Here is a 16,540-nt window from a genome sequence, read left to right on the forward strand (position 1 = left end):
TGGACTGTAAGCTCATCTGACACGGGGATGCTGCCTTAGTTTTCTCTCGTCCCAGCAGTGCTCTGTATATAGCTGGCGTTCAATAAACATCTGCTTAATAAGTAAGGCAGGAAGCTAGGAACCGGTGAAGCTGAGGATGTTTTTTCTTTGGAAAACTTATGGAAAAACATTAAATCCCAAAAGTGTCTTTACCTTGGACCCCCATAATAATTAAGGTACTTAAAAATATTCTGGTTGTTTGATTTTTCTATCAGTGAGGGAGATCTGGCCTCTGACTCTCAAAATTGTACGAGTGAAATTGGAATTTGGGGGATGGATTATTAGGTTGGTGCAAAAGTAACTGCAGTTTTTGCAATCATTAACCTTTTAGCCTCAATTACTTTTGCACCAACCTAATATTAATGTTAAACATACATTCCAAAGACTAAAAAGCCACTGCCCAGGTGTATAATTTGACCAGAGAAAAATGGCATGGTAAATTATGCTGAGTCATTCATATTTAAATTCCAACTGAGGTAAATAAGACAAGGCAAAAAGGTTCAATATGACTCTTCAAAGAGCTTTTAATGAAATGCTGTTTTAAACTTGTTCATCTAGCACATGTCAGCCTGCCACACCAAGTCCATGATGAAACTTTCACCAAAGGAGAAACTGGAAAATAAAGTAATATGGTTACTTTTTTCAAAAGCTCATTTTATTCACTTTAATAGACTGTTCATTGCTCTAAAATGATAAGATGGGCTTGACTTTTTTTAGGGTGGGGGGTGTCTAGGAGGGCACTCAGGGATTTGGAAGAGGCAGTGAAAAATGTACGTTTGTTGAGTACACCCACTGGCTAGATACCAAGCTTTACATATACATCATTTCTCAGTACATTTTTACAATTTCAGTTAGGTATTCTCATATGACAAATAAGAAAATGGAAATTAATATAAGGTAAATAGGTTGCCCAAGGAACGTGCTAATGGAGGGAACCAAATCCAAGTTTATTCTATTCTAGAATCTGTGCTCTTTCCTATAATACCACACCACTTATTATAGTGAGTTTTGATACTCAATTTAAGGAGAAATATTGTTCAGCTTTTCTTTGTATACATCTTGATGCTACCCTTTCAAACTCACTTTTTGACTTGTAACTTGGCAGTGTATTTATATAGTAAGAGCAAACATTTTAAAAACTAAACTTGGAAGTATTATTCTCGTAAGCTTGCATCCCTATTATTTTTTTTTCCTTTTTGTTCAAGAAACCACATAAAACTTATCAGGAAATATCCATATGGCAACACCCTGGTTATTTGCAGCTGAAATGAGGGCACCACAGCAGACTACAAGGCCCCAGGCCGAAGTCAGTGAAAGCTGAGCTCTCTCAAAGAGCTGAAGACATCAAGTTGTTTGAAACACTAGACCAATCACACTGCCATCCAGACCTTGAGACTAAAGAAACGAACTGGTTAGAAAGCTAACAGCATAACAACTCTATTTGCCAGGTAGAGAATGGAAGAATGAGCAGAGAGATGGGGATGGGGAGAGGAGGAGAAGAAGAGAGTACAACATTGGCAAGAGAAGAAAACAGCACAGGGGTAAAACCAAGGCAAACAAAAAATCCAGAATACTCCAAGGTCATGCTGATTATCATGGATATGGTCATGGCTCCCCAGCTTCTCACTTACATACTGAAAACAAATGCAGTAAAGAACATATAAGCATACAGATGACCTCTTAGCAGTGTTCATTTTAGAACTAAAAAAAAAAAAATTTCCCTAAAGGTATGTATCTAATGCATTATAATATAGAGGTCTCAAATTTGGTCTTCTGCTTGCTGAAAATCAAATTATAAAACAAGACTTTGTTTTTCTTACATTCCTCAAATTACCAAAGCCATCTGAAAATAAAGTTGCATGTTTAACAAGTGTTGATGACCAACTTTTAATAATACATATTTAATTTTCAGAAACATATGCTAACCATCAACAACATGATAAGGGTTCCAATGCCCCAGATGTTATTTCATTGGTACATTGTATCAATATGTACAAAGGCTTTCAAATTCAACCACACAAAACAAAACAGCTTAGTTTTTAAAACTCCAATGCTTTAAAAAAATGTAAACAGTTCATTTTTTACATTATTGTAAAAAAGAAGACTCACTACTTAATACGGCTTAATTTTTTTTTTAAGTGAGCAAAGCCTGGTGCTCATGGATAAAGAATGAAAAGAATTCTTTACATTGAAACATTGTGCTCCAGTGTGGCAAAACAAAACAAAAAACAAAACAAAAATCTATATGTACACATACAAAGAAAAGAATCTTAAGTCCACAATTTAGACCACACACAAAAAAATCTTGTCCCCAAATTGAGAAATTTATAAAAACCATTTACATGGTTGTTGACCTATTGAAAACCTATATAACATTTTAAAAACAATAACTCAGTCAAAAGATACCACTTTTCTTAAAAATGAAATTTTGTGCAAAAGAAATTGTTTAAGCTAGAAACAAGACTCCTTCCCCAACAAGAGGCCAAAAGAGCCACTGAAATAATTTAACTTTGTTAAGATTTAGTGCATGTAACCAAAAGGCACACACACGTGATTAATATATTAATATTTTCATGCAGAAACCTGTGCATGTTCACAATTATATAAGAAAAACACAAACATAAGAAAATGTAAAGCCTAATGTTTGGCAATGTTATTCTAGCCACATTCCTTTCTAGTCTTATCAGTCCAGGGTTTACTAGATCATTAACACTGCCTCTCAAAAAATATATTATATTTGAACAACTTCTAATAAAAATTAAAAAAGGACGTTAGCCTGAAACACTAATATTTTTTTCAGTTCTGATACATACAGAAATTTACTGATATATTTTAAATGGCATTTCAAATTAAGATATATTTTTTCTTTTGTTAATAAACACTTTGATTGCTCCAGTGAAGTCAGCAGAGAGAAGAACTTCTGTGTTATCTGTCTTCATAATACCTTAAAAAGATAAAAAAAATACTTTTAGTTGATTTAAAAAGAATATGAAGCCTGCTGCCACAATCATCCTATGCCCGTGATGGGGCAGAAGATCCTCTCTCCGCCTTTTCCGTCTCTCTTTTCTGGCTCACTCCTGCAATCCTTTCATCCTCCTGTACCTCTCCTCCTCTCTGAGGCTCACTTCCACTAACCTTGTCTTAGGCTGGTCTTTCCTTGGCTTGGGGAGATTCCAGTCCCTTGGGGCCTGGAAGCCTGGATTTACTCTCATGCAGCCTTGGCCTCTAAGTTGTCTAATGCTTCATTTTGTGCCAAGAGGCTGGCATGTTCCTCGGTCCCAGGACTGGAGTGCTGGGAGAATGGGATCAGATGGGCAAGTCTATTGTTATCAGGGTTCTTTAACGAGGTTGATGGTTAGGGTTTATTGTACAGCAGACATACTAAAACTGCCAGGAAATGAAGTATACATGATTGATCTATGAATGCTGCCAGCACCTTTCCCCTTTACAGTCCATATTGAAGAGCTATGTAGCTATAATGAATGGCAAAAACATTTACATTTACCAGTAAAAGCATTTAACAAACAAAATTGAGCATTAAGTAACTCTATTATGCATAGACAAAGGTTGTAGATTTAAGGACTGATTAGTAAGGAAGAAAATAATCCAAACTTTAACTGGAAAATTGTGCAAAGGATGAGTCAGACAAAAGGGTTTCACTTAGATTTGCTAAAAACATATCCTAAGCCTTTGAACATTCCTTACTACCCTTCTCAAAGTCGTGCTATGCAGCAGAAGCAGCAGCAAAGGATTTGGGGATATGAGAAAGGCTGGAGAAGAAAATAAATCATATACATATAAATACTTTATAATATACAATAATAATGAAGATGATAATGATAATGTCTACTACATGCCAGGCATTTTGCCAGGCACTTTACATATGTTGTCTTTAATTCTTACCACAACCTTGTAAACTGGGTATTATCACCATTTTACACATGAGGAAAATTAAAGCTTACATTGTCAAATATGTCAGGAATAAAAAGAGAGAGCGCAATCGGATATATTTTACGATCTCATACCCTGGGTTTAAGAGTTTATTCTCAGATTATACCTACACAGGCACAAAACAGCAAACACAAGTCTGAGTGTGATCCTTTAAAACCTATACCTCTTTCAAAAGGACTCAGTGAATTAACTGAACCTTCTTAATAAGGTACAGTTTTGACAAGTTTAAAAAAAAGTACTCTTCATTTTTCCTCAAATTGTTTAAAAGCTGGAATTTTCTGTAGAATGTATAGAGGAAATGTATAGACTGTAAAAAGGTATCACTGGGGAAAAAGAAAAGGAAAAAACCCAAATGACTCACATTAGATAAGTTAGAATTTGATTCTGAGGGAAAAAAAAAAAGGAAGTATTTCCAAACAGGCATTTAGTAAAGATTTAATTCTATGTCGGTTTATTTTTAAATCTTCTAACTGAAAGAAGTGCTTGACTGAAGTTCATCTTTGCTATCCGAATTTTTCTTCACAGACAGCAGTAGTATATTTAGTGCAGTGTACAGTGCAAATAATACCACAAGGGAAATTATCTGAGGTTAAATGAAATAAAAACACTTGAGAACTTTTAAGCACTCAAATACTTTTATAGAAGTACCTTTTTTTTATACACTGTATCTACTGTTGTGGCTTTGTATGTCTCTAAAAGACCTGGCTGTAGCCTCTAAAGTGAAAAAACACATTTAATGAACTATTCTGCAATTTATTTTAATACAAACTTGTTTTAAAAACTGGATCAAATTTGCATGGTTTTACAATACTCTTAAGGACTAACAGGAACCATTTTTATATAATTAGCACTCAATACTACTTGGTTTCTTTTCACTTCCTAACCCTAAGTATTTTACATGACTGGGGTTACTACTCATTCTCAAAGCATATGCTACAAATGGCAAGAAATTACAGGCTTGTAAATAGCTACCTATAAGAAACTAAATTTGTGGCAAGTAGGAAAGAACACTGCTTTCATTTTGGTTTAATCTTTTTATTCAGTAAATGTTTATTAAGCATCTACTGTATGTAGGCAAGCACCATATAGACATTGGCACTACAACAAAGAAGACATCCAAAGTCTCTGTCCTCAAAGAAATTAGAGTCTAGAAGAGACACATAATAAATTTTATATTTTCATGCCTTGTTTACGTTTCTCCAAGGAGAGCAGCTGCCCAAAAAAGAAACCATGAACTTTCAAATTTTTCGTTTTTAACTCCCAGGTGAATTTAAAAGAAGTAAAACTTGCAAGAACTATGTTACTGAAATGTTCAGAAACAGGTATCTGACAACCACTATGCTGTCAACAAAAAATATTTTTCATACTCATGAAAACCTCCTAATACCCAATACTAGGTCAATAAGGCTACTAAATGCAGACTAGAAAAAATGTAGGACAAATAAAATATGAGTACCTACCAGAGGGCATGGTATCCAAAATTTCAGCATCTTCACCTTCTGGTTTTTCAGACTGCACATCCGAAGACAACATCAAACTTGGGTTTGGAGCAAAAATGGCTGATGTAACCACTGCATTATGTGCTGGGGGGAAAATTTACTTTAGAATAACCAAGAAATTTAATTCTAAACATCAAGACAAAGAGTGTAATATGCAAAAAATACAACAGTGTATATTACATGCAAATATTTTTTTAAAACTAGCAAATAAGTAACTAAGAAGTATTTAAAATCCCAAAATATTTTCTTTAAAAAATGCCACACACAAATTCTGAGATTTCATGACTTCTCAAATTTTAGACAAGTATAAGTTCTTCCTTGGTATAGAAAAATCCAACCAAGCCAAACACAAAGCAAAAAAAAGTTATAACTGCCAAACTCTCTTTCAAATAATGCCTATACAAATTTACTTCTAGTACATATCCACTTTAGCTTTATTCACTAATAAAAGACACACAAAAGTAGGCATTTACTTACCTTTGATACCTTCCCAAAAGTCATTACGATCTCTCCTGACTGAAGTAAACTTGCTTAGATCATGGTAAGTACTCCAGATATAAACGTACTTATCTTCAGAGCCGCTAACGAGGTAACTAAAATCATGACTAAATTTGGGGGAAGAAAAAAAAATTCATTTTTGTTTTTTCTTTAGATTCCACTCTATCAGAACTTTCTACTTTAAAATACCTAAGAAAATACCCAGGAGAGCTTGTTGTAATATAGACTCCTAGTCTCACACCAGAGGTTCTGACCATACAGTTTTCACATGGGGGTCAGAGGCATTAGTATTTTTATCAAAGCCCTAGGTTACTGTGCTGCTGGTTAACCCACACAGGGAGGAACACCTCCTTAGGAGATGAAAGAGAGAAGCAGAGAATTTTACCAATTAAATTACTGGGTAATTACAGTAGTTCCCTATTATTCATGGGGGATATGTCCCAAGACCCCCAGTGGATGCCTGAAACTGCAGATAGTGCCGAACTCTATATGTACTATGCTTTTTCCTATACACAGTCATGTGCCACGTAACTGTCTAAGATTGTGTAAGTATATTCTATGATGTTCCCACAATGAGAAAATCACCCAGCAACGCATTTCTCAGAATATATCAGATATAAAGCCTAGATCAATGGAAAATGGGAGAAAAGGAGGAATGTTCTGACCTCTTTGGGGAATTTCTCATTGCTGTTTACCTGAAACTTGCTTTGATCTGGCTGCTGCTGTTGACATAACCCTTATACTTCATGGACAGGGACAAATCTCTAAGATCATATAGTCTGATTCTGGAGTCATTTGAGGTTACCAGTATCTAAAAATAAATCAAGGGAAAAGTAAAAAGTGTAATATTTTAATATAAGTTAAGCTATAATCAAAAAAGGGTGTATACGTATACAGAATATACCTCAAAACTAGAAAAAGCAGTATTCCATAGGAAAGGAAATATAATCTTAGCTAAGATATTAAGAGCTAACTTTCAGAAGTCTACAGAGTGCAGAGAGTGATTATTTTCAATACTTAGTACCTTATTTTCTCCAGGTAAAGGCTCAATGCCAGTAATTTTTCTTCCAACTTTGTTGCGCCCTCTGGTAGATCGCACATGTATTTGTGTGTGGTATTTCAAATGCTAAAAAGAAATCACAAATTTAAAAGATCAGAATTAGAAGGAACCTCAGAGATTATGTGATCCAACTTGCAGCCAGACATGGTATTATTTACCCCAATTTACAGATAGGGCAGTTAACGTGCAGAGAGGATACACCAACTTATCCCAAACCACAAAAATGTTTTACTATGTATTCAACTATGTAATTTACACAAGATAGTCATTTACCTCTGTGTCATAGAAAATACATCTGCCATCATATGTCCCAATCACTGCATATTTGCCATTCTGACAAAAATTTGCAGCTGTGATCAATTTTGTTTGACCATCTACTTCATTCCACAAAGCCACTTTTTTGTCAGGTATGTTCCAAAGGCGGAGCTTTCCATCCAATGATCCACTTAGAAAATACCTGTCATCCTAAAAATGTGACAAAAGAGAAAGCTTTCATTTTATCACATCAAGAAAAACTCATTAGCAAATCAGTATGTCTATTAGAAATGTTTAAAATATGTAGATCTCATTTAAAAAGTATTAAAGTATTCTTCATGTAGGTATTATTTTATTCACTGAAAATAACAAGTAAAAACTTCAGTATTCAATCTGAAGGAATGGCATACTGATTGCCTTATCATATCCATAAACTGCTTTTCCCGAAGTATATGGATGTTAATAGACAATGTGTTAGAATGTGTATTGTGTAGAAGGGTTCTGTTATCAAATAAGTTTGAGAAATTCTGGGTTACGGAAAATTAAACAAGATTCTCAGTTAACATGCATTCTGTATTGCCAAAAAGGGGATAAAGTAGGTAGCATTTTCCAGCTTATTTAACCATGGACTTTTTTTGCAGAGAGTTGGTAGGGGGTCAAGGTAGGAACATCTAGCATGGCTAGTACCTTCAAGGAACATGCTTTGAGAAAAACCACACTGTAATGATACACTTGTCCTAGACTTCCCTAGGACACATGTAACAACAGTTGGATAAGAGAGTAATGCCCACCCCAATAAACTTTAATTAAAAAAAAAAAGTCATGCCAGTTAGCCCACAGAACCAGTCAATTTTTGGAACTCTGACACCATGTCAGCAGAGAATCGCTTCACTAATCAGATTCTCAATCTCAAAGCAGAGTTCTCAACGGGGGGTAATTTGGCCTCACAGGGGACATCTAGCAATGTCTGAAGACTTTTATGATGGTCACAACTTGGGGGTGGGTGACATCTAGTGGGTAGAGGCCAGGAATGCTGCTAAACATCCTACAATGCCCAGGACAGACTTCTCTCCCTGGTTGACAAAGAACTATTCAGCTCAAAATGTCAATAGTGTCAAGGTTGAATAACTCTGCTCTAAACTAAACCAGGCCTACCACTAAGCTGGTCTAACTTCTGGTAACATAAGCATCAAATATAAAATAATAGGGATGCCAAAACAAAAAACAGTCTCTTCCCTGCTCAAGATTATTCTTCTTACCCACCTCTGAAGCCCATCAAGGATAACCTGGGCATTTTTATGGCTATGCTATCGTAGGTTTGACTCAATATCTACCAGTAGAAAAGCTTAACAAGTAAAAACATTTCATCTTGGTCTTACAATTCAGAATTTTATTCATGTACATACATACACATGTGTGTACTCATGTATGTGTGTGTATGCATCTCCATTTTGCTATTTATTTTACAACTTTGCCATCTTCCTTCCAGATAACATTTAATAGAGTCATATTTCCTAAGAAAATGTCAACATCACCCCATTCTTCCCTAGAGCCTCTGAAAAAACTCTCCAGGTCAGTAGAATTTTTAGAAACAGGGCTTTTCAGTTTCCAAAATAAAAGTACAGAAAAATTATTGACTAAATAGAAGCCTTAATGATAATGTAATATCACCACCTAATACCTCTCTTGTTCCACTCTGATACATTATAGTTAAAATAGAGGTAGAAGGAAGGATTTTTCTCATAGTTGCTGACAGGAATAAATCCATCCTTTTATTGCAATCTTGGGTGACAGGTAGAGGTGTTATTCAGAAAGAAGCATCTAAAGGCCTGATGGTTACAACTGATGAGGTATTAATATAAATTAAACATTTTTTTTAATTTTTAAAAGTTTTTGACCAAGTCTTCTAAGAGTTCAGAATTATTACTGCCTATGTTATAAGCTTGCCCAGGGAGGGAAATTATATTGAGGGAAACAAAAAGTCATTCTTCTTTCTTAATCTGGGGAAAAAGAGGAAAAAATGTGATTATAATTAAAACATTTCATTAAAAAGATGACAGAGACGAGGACATAATTGGAAATGCAATCATAACATCAATGCAGGGGTGAGAAAATAATCCCACATCAACTAGGGTCACCACAAGCCCGCCAGTTATTTCAGCCTAGCTAGTGGAGTAGAACTAACATGTGACTTCCCTGCAAAGAACTAAAACAAATTTAGCCCGATGCATTTGGTGGCTCTATCCTATAAGGACATAAGATAGGCCTGAGATTCCATGACAGCAGAGTTTTCTCCTTTGGTTGAAATCATATGACATGCTTTCTTTCCAGAGGGAAGATATTAACGAATTTTCTACACTGAAAATTAATAAGAAGGGATCTCAAGATTAACAATGTTGCCAGACATTAAATAGGAATTCAACATTATCCTGTAACAAATGTTGGTCTTTGCCTCTTTCAACTCTTTCCTCTTTGTCTCTTCCCCTTCCCAAACCTCCTCCCACTACTATTCCTGCCTATATGCTTCCCTTCCTCATTTATCCACCTGCTGCTGTCTTCTCTTCTCTCACCATTTCCAATATCTCACTTCTTTAATAGGATACTTTCTTCATTTATACCCTGAATGTCCTTTTAAAAATTTGGGATTACTTTTCACTGTCATATTTAGAATATAACATTTCCACTTCTTCTAACGCAGATTAGCAGAGTATTTCCTTTTTCATTTTTAAAGTAAAATGAAACATTAAATTAAGCTGTTCTTAACTATGTGGCTGTTATAATCATTTTCCTGTAGTCTAATTACCCTCCAGGGAAATCTGGTTCCCTCAGCTTCCTTATAGTATAACAAAAAATATATAAACAATTACTTACTCTTGGATGGAAAGCTATGGCAGTAACAAAATCTATATGCTGAAAACAGCAAAGGCATTCTCTTCTGGAAATATGCCATAACCTGACTGTTTTATCCATCGAAGAAGAAAGCAGAAAGTAGTTCTATGGAAAAATTGTCATTGATTATTTTATCATCATGTGGAAAAAAATATTATACAATAAAAGCGAACTTCTGTTGTAAAAAACTACCTCAATAGTTTTGCCATTAGTATTGTTATATGCACCATCAGGAAGAACAAAAGATTATCCAATTCACTTGGAAGATCCCACTTTTTCCAAAACAGTTAAATAGCATATTTCTTTGATTCTACAACTTTTCCACATTACCTATTCTGGAATTAGAATGAATCTTACGATCTATGTCAAAAGAAATCTGCCAGACAGACAACAACAAAAGACTAAAGTGTACCTTAGTGGTTATAGCCTGCATATATTGAAACTTAGCTATGAATATAAGGCATCTTTTAATTTGATTGTTACTTCAGTTATTTTCACATTGACAACACTGGCGAATTTGAACTCACATGGACTCCTTAAATTGTCACTTAAAAATGCCTTCAAAAAGATTACCCTAGAATGCAGCATGGAAATGAAAAGTTACTGTGCACCTGTCATACTGCAGGCAAGAAAATTAGAGATTAGAAATTGTCAAATCTCTCAGAATAGATCATAGAATTTTCAAAGCTAGATGAGCATAGTGAAACGGATTTGGCCATCACCCAGGAACCTAACATCCATCTGTCGAAAGCTTCTACCTGGCAGAAGAGCTTTAATTTCTAAACACAATCTATTTAAAGGAAGAACTACGAGTTATACTGAAGTAGAAAACCCAAATGAGACCCTAGTATTCTTTGGTATGCATAAAGGTGCTAAACAAATTGAAGCAATGATTACATTGATTTAGTACTTACAATGTGCTAAACATTACTCTTAGCACTATACAGCAACCATATGAGGTAGGTATCTTATTGTCCCCTTTTACAAATGAGAACACTGAGGCAGAGAGGTTAATAATTTGTCTGTGACTACACAGCTTGTCAGTGGCAGAGTGGGTAGTTTGGCTCTAAGGTCCAGGCTCTAACCAGTACACATTCTGCAGAGTGCTTATGTAGAACATGTTACAGAAACAACAAGATGTTCTGTCATTTACTCGAAGCAATAAAAGAATGTTATATCTTTAAATGTAAAAGACTAAGCATAAAAAATGATTTGGATATGTAACTGTATGGTGCACATATGCTATATGAGCCAGTTTAGAAAGTGTACATTTTATGTGGTATACCTGTTTTTAAATAGATGGTGCACCTCACAATTAAAAACAACAGAGTTTTGAAAGATTTACAATAACTTGTGAAACATCTAATAACAATTGTTTTTATTTTCAAGATCTACTCAGTTCCAGATTTTTAAAGAGCATACACGGTTTACTTATATTTCCTGTTGATTAATAACAAACTATGTAAAAACTACCGTGTCTCCCTGAACATAAGTCCTAGCATGATTTTTCAGGATGACATCCCCTGAACATAAGCCCTAATGAGTTCTTGGAGCAAAAATTAACATAAGACTCGGTCTTATTTTCGGGAAAACACAGTAAATCTATGGTTTGCTATTCATTAAAACTAACTTCATTCAGTTCTTGCAATAGTCCATTGCTTTTAAGCATATGAAAGAAATATAAAGACATCCCTAAAAATAAAGATGCTGAAGACATGTTAAGACTTGTCCTAATATGCCAAGAGATTTCTGTTGAATAAATATTTATTAAATAAGTGAAATGAAATAATTTTCTTAAACTGAACATGATCTTGGGAGTCAAGAAAATTATATTAAAATCTAAGTTCTAACCATAACTAGTTTTGTGATCTTGGACCAGTCAGAGTCCCAGTCTTCTAATCTACAAAATGAAATATCGTCTACCTCACAGGGTTAATGTTGGAAGAATTAACAAGGTAATTCTTGGTACCTGCTACAAAATAAGTTTTCAACAAACAGAAAACCCACTATAAACATCGATTTTGCTTGGTACTAAAGAGAAACGACAGTAAAATGAGATCTGGTCCCTACTCTTTAGAGTAGGGACTTAGAATCCTGTTGCAAACAAGACCTAGAATTGTACATACTTGTAGGTAAACAGTTAAGTAAAAAAGAAAGTTTAAGAAAAAAGCATACAGATAGATGAAGGCCTTTGGAACAAAAACAGGTTTCCTAGAGAAGAAATTGTGCCTTAAGTGTGATGCCTGCCCTACAGATTTCAAACTTGCCTGCCCCCACAATCCTGTGAGCCAATTCCTTAAAATAAACCTCCTGAGTATGTATATCCTCTTGGTTCTGTTGCTCTGGAGAACCCTGACTGATACAGTGGTCAACGGAAATCTTATTTCTTCCAGTTAGTATGACATTTCAAAAAAAATACTGGTTTGCTTTAAGAAAGTAAAATGAGTGCAAGGTTCCCAATTACGTTTTGTACTTCTTGTTCCAGATGAATATAATTATCAGATTAAGGACACTTTAGATTTCCATCTTCTGACAACTCAGTCACATTTCACACAGGATGGGGAAGGAGTACAAAGACACTACGAGGGATCCGTTTAAAACTAGACTACCATGTGAGGCCCAAGCTTCTTCCAGGAGGTTAGAGAAAGACATTATGACGGATGGATTATGAAAAGAATCCAGAACATCTAAACAAGTATGACAGGAGCAGCAATTCATAAATGAAGTGATTCAAAGCTGGAGGTCAGAGAAAACCTGACTTGCCCACATACACCAGCAGTATTTTTGTGGTACATGAGGTTCTCCTGACATAGCTAAAATAGATGGGCATCACTATCATCCTTGATAGTCTTTTGTTAACTCAGTTGACTTCTCAGTTTAAAGCTTTAAATATTACTTTCCCCCCAAATTCTTAACATATTTTATATTATTATTACTGACCAATTTTAATACAAAGAAAGTGTAAGGCATCATGCAAAAATTCCAAAAACTGCTTCCTGCCTCAAAGACCTTAAATCAAATTTAAAATAGCTCAAAAAGTAAAAAAAATTAAAATAGCTCAAGTTTTCACAAAACTGAAAATACTTGATCAGTGGCAAAACACCCTCTACTTCTGAAATAATTTTGCTTTAAGGGAAAATAATTTTAAAAATGAAGATTTATCATTGATTAGTAAAATATAACTGTTAAATCTAAATTAATAATGTAGCAGATCAGACCCAAAGCAGTCTTGATAAGATAAATCAAATTTCACCTTTGTAGTTGAAGTCATATCCATTTTGCTGAGTAAGGATACTTTGCAAAATTACAAAGAGGCAAAAGGTACAGTATACAGACAGATCCAGACAGAATCTGATAAGTAATATAAAGTAAACATTTCCTCATTAGCCTAACCTGACATTTCTCTTTTTTTAACTTTAATTTGTAGATAACTCCCACAAGGTATATATGGGTATTCAAACACTAGACAGTGTGACAATCATACAAATAAAAGATTTGCCTTTATCCTAAAGTCATAGTTACATAGAATTAATTCACAATTCAAATACGAATTTCTTACTTTAGACCATGAAAGATCAAGGAGATCAGCAGTATGTCCCTTATATTTACAAAATGGCCGTTGTCGAAACGGTGCGTTTTTATCATCGGGGTCTTCATCAGCTCCACTGCATACCTATTTAGACAGAAACGTATTAGCAAAATAAAAGCTTCAGACTCTTCCCATCTCATCTGTTCTCTCACCATTGTGTACTGACGCTTGATTGAAATCTTGATGCACCAAAAGCAAACTCCTCTTTATGCTGAATCTACTAATCACCTCTTCACCTCCTTGACCTAAAAAATAACAAACTAGGATCTTCCCTGAAGACCTCGTACTACCAGTCTTTTCCTGCCAGAGCCCCCACCCTGCCCTTTTCTGAGCACGTGTTCCTTCCGGAGAGGTAGGAGCCAGCACCAGGGGATGATCATGACCAGCTAATCAAAACGAGCTCACTCCCTTTCCCAGTGATGAGCAGTTTAGGCATGGGCACGTGCTACAATTTTCATGAATTAGTCAGGAGGGAAAGATTTTTTGAGGTGGGAGGGAATAGAAGGAGGCTTGAGAAAGATTTCCTCATTCTTAAACAGGGGAATACTTAAAGGGACCTTCCTCTTTCCTACCTCTGAACACTGTTGTCTGCATGTGACACCTAAGAGTGCAGCAACCATTGTAGGACCATGAGAGGAACCAACCCAAGAGAACAACAGATAAAGAAGAGCAAAGCAGGAAGATGGTAGGATCCTTTGTCCCTGATGACTCTACTGAATTGCTCAGTTAGCCAACCCTGGAACCACCTCACCTCCAGACTTACTTCCTTATTGTTTAAGCCATTTTCTGTTAGATTTCTGTTATTTGAAGTCAAAAGCATCCTGACAAAGAGAGGTAGAAAAAGCAACGCCATTCTTGTGTGCCGTGCACTTAGTTTATAACATGCTTTTGTATTCATTATCTGAATGAATCCTAACAACTGTGAGTTAGGTATTAACATTATGAAGACGAAGGAATTAAGAAAAAAAATCGAGGCTCAAAGAGATTAAAATAACATATTAAAGGTCACACAGCCACCTGTAAACAGCAGAACCAAAGTGGAAATACAAGTCATCTAACTTCAAGTCTAGAGATTGTTCCTTGAATATTTTAGAGGTTGTAGCATGAGCACAAGTACAGAGTGCTGGCTAAGTCTTGTTTATTTAGGGAATGATGGGTAGGATGATGAGGATGGAGAAAAAGTAAAGGGAGATGTAGTAGGGGATTAGGGTGGAAAGGTACTTTGAGACCAGATCATAAAGAGCCACAAATTTGTGGCTTAAAAGTTCAGATATTCTAATACAATGGAGAGCCCACAGAAGTTTCTGAAAAGAAAAAAATAACATGATCTGACTGGTGCTTTAGAAAGAGAATGCTGGGCAATAGTGTAAAAGACGATTTGGAGAGAGAAAGTGAAAGAAGAAAGAGCAATCAGTTAAGTTTAAGAGTATGAGGGCTTGAACTAGGAAAGTGGCCATGGCGATAGATTAAAAACTCCCAGTATTATTTTTCTAGAACTTTACAGTTTATAAAACATCTTCACATCTACTGTAGAGATAGACTAGCAACACAAATGCCAAGCACTACTGATCCTAGATGACTAGAGCTACTTCCCCTAATTTTGCTGCCATCTTAGTGAGCACTGCTGGAAGACATAAAACTAAACAGGCTTGCCCCATTACATCAAATTCAGCTTTTCTTTTAATCATCATTTACATTTCATTAACTCCTCAGCATATTTCCTCCAGAAGTAATTCCAGATCTTTATTTCCTCCTTAAATATCCATTTTCTTCTCCCTATATGCTACCTTTTTTTCAAAATACTTAATGCCTTTCTGATTATAAAATAATGCATGCTCAGCGTAGACAACTCAGAAAACAAAGAAAGCAGAAAAATTAAAATTAAAACCACCTATAATTTGCTAACATTTTGACTACCTTCAATCTTTGTTTTTAAAAACAATTGAAATCATATCATACACACGATTCAGTATTTTCCTTTTTATTACATCATGTGTTTTCTGTATTTCACTCTGAAAACATTTACTAACTGCATATGGACGTACCATAATTTAGTCATTCTCCAATATGTTGGTCACTTAGACATTTCCATTTTCTCCCTAATATAAATAGCAATTCAATGAACATCCTGGAACATGAATCTTTATCCCCATTTGACTATTTTTTATCCTAATATAAGGGGCATTACTACTCAAAAGTTTGAAGTCTGAGACTTTTATGGTGTCTCTTGCTGGTTGTTTTAATAAAAGCAGGTAAGTTTACTTAAATTTTTTTTTAGAAATAAAGGAGTATAAAGAATCAAATAAAAATCACCCCAAATCCTACCATCTAGAGATAACTATATGTAATAATTTAATGTATTTCTTTTAAGTTTTTATCTATAAATATTTATAGATATTTTTAGCCAAAATTTGGATAATATTGTATGTAATTTCTCAATTCTGCTTTTTTTTCACTTTACATTTTATTTTGGATATTTTTAACATCATTAAATAGTGTCTGAAAACAATTTAAGGACGAAATAACATTCTACTGTACAGATTATGCCATAGTTTTTATTTCCTAGTTGTTAAAAATTTAGCTTGTTCAAGTTTTAGCTATTGTGAGAACACTAAAATGAAAATCCTTTTACTTACATCTTTGGGTGTATCTGATTATTTCTTTATAATAGATTTTTAAAGGTAGAATTACTAAATACAATATTATATATTTAATCTAATTTACATATGTCTCTACATAGGTATCTATATCTAGAGAGAC

At 34.8% G+C, this 16,540-nt stretch overlaps 1 protein-coding gene across 1 annotated transcript in view; it reads right to left on the reverse strand.

The window, feature by feature from the left end:
• Positions 1 to 1,901: 1,901 nt before the first annotated feature.
• Positions 1,902 to 16,540, reverse strand: part of WDR44 (WD repeat domain 44) — an 81,232-nt gene continuing 66,593 nt past the window's right edge. Inside the window, exons 13-20 of the mRNA XM_081042235.1 lie at positions 13,751 to 13,864; positions 10,174 to 10,296; positions 7,321 to 7,512; positions 7,012 to 7,113; positions 6,683 to 6,798; positions 5,967 to 6,094; positions 5,451 to 5,573; positions 1,902 to 2,983 (exon numbers count right to left, since the gene is read on the reverse strand). Coding sequence (XP_080898361.1) covers positions 2,889 to 2,983; positions 5,451 to 5,573; positions 5,967 to 6,094; positions 6,683 to 6,798; positions 7,012 to 7,113; positions 7,321 to 7,512; positions 10,174 to 10,296; positions 13,751 to 13,864 — 993 coding nt within the window. The 3' untranslated portion in view covers positions 1,902 to 2,888. The remainder of the gene's footprint in view (positions 2,984 to 5,450; positions 5,574 to 5,966; positions 6,095 to 6,682; positions 6,799 to 7,011; positions 7,114 to 7,320; positions 7,513 to 10,173; positions 10,297 to 13,750; positions 13,865 to 16,540) is intronic.

Source organism: Rhinolophus hipposideros (assembly GCF_964194185.1).
Source record: "Rhinolophus hipposideros genome assembly, chromosome: X".
Lineage (NCBI taxonomy): Eukaryota > Metazoa > Chordata > Mammalia > Chiroptera > Rhinolophidae > Rhinolophus > Rhinolophus hipposideros.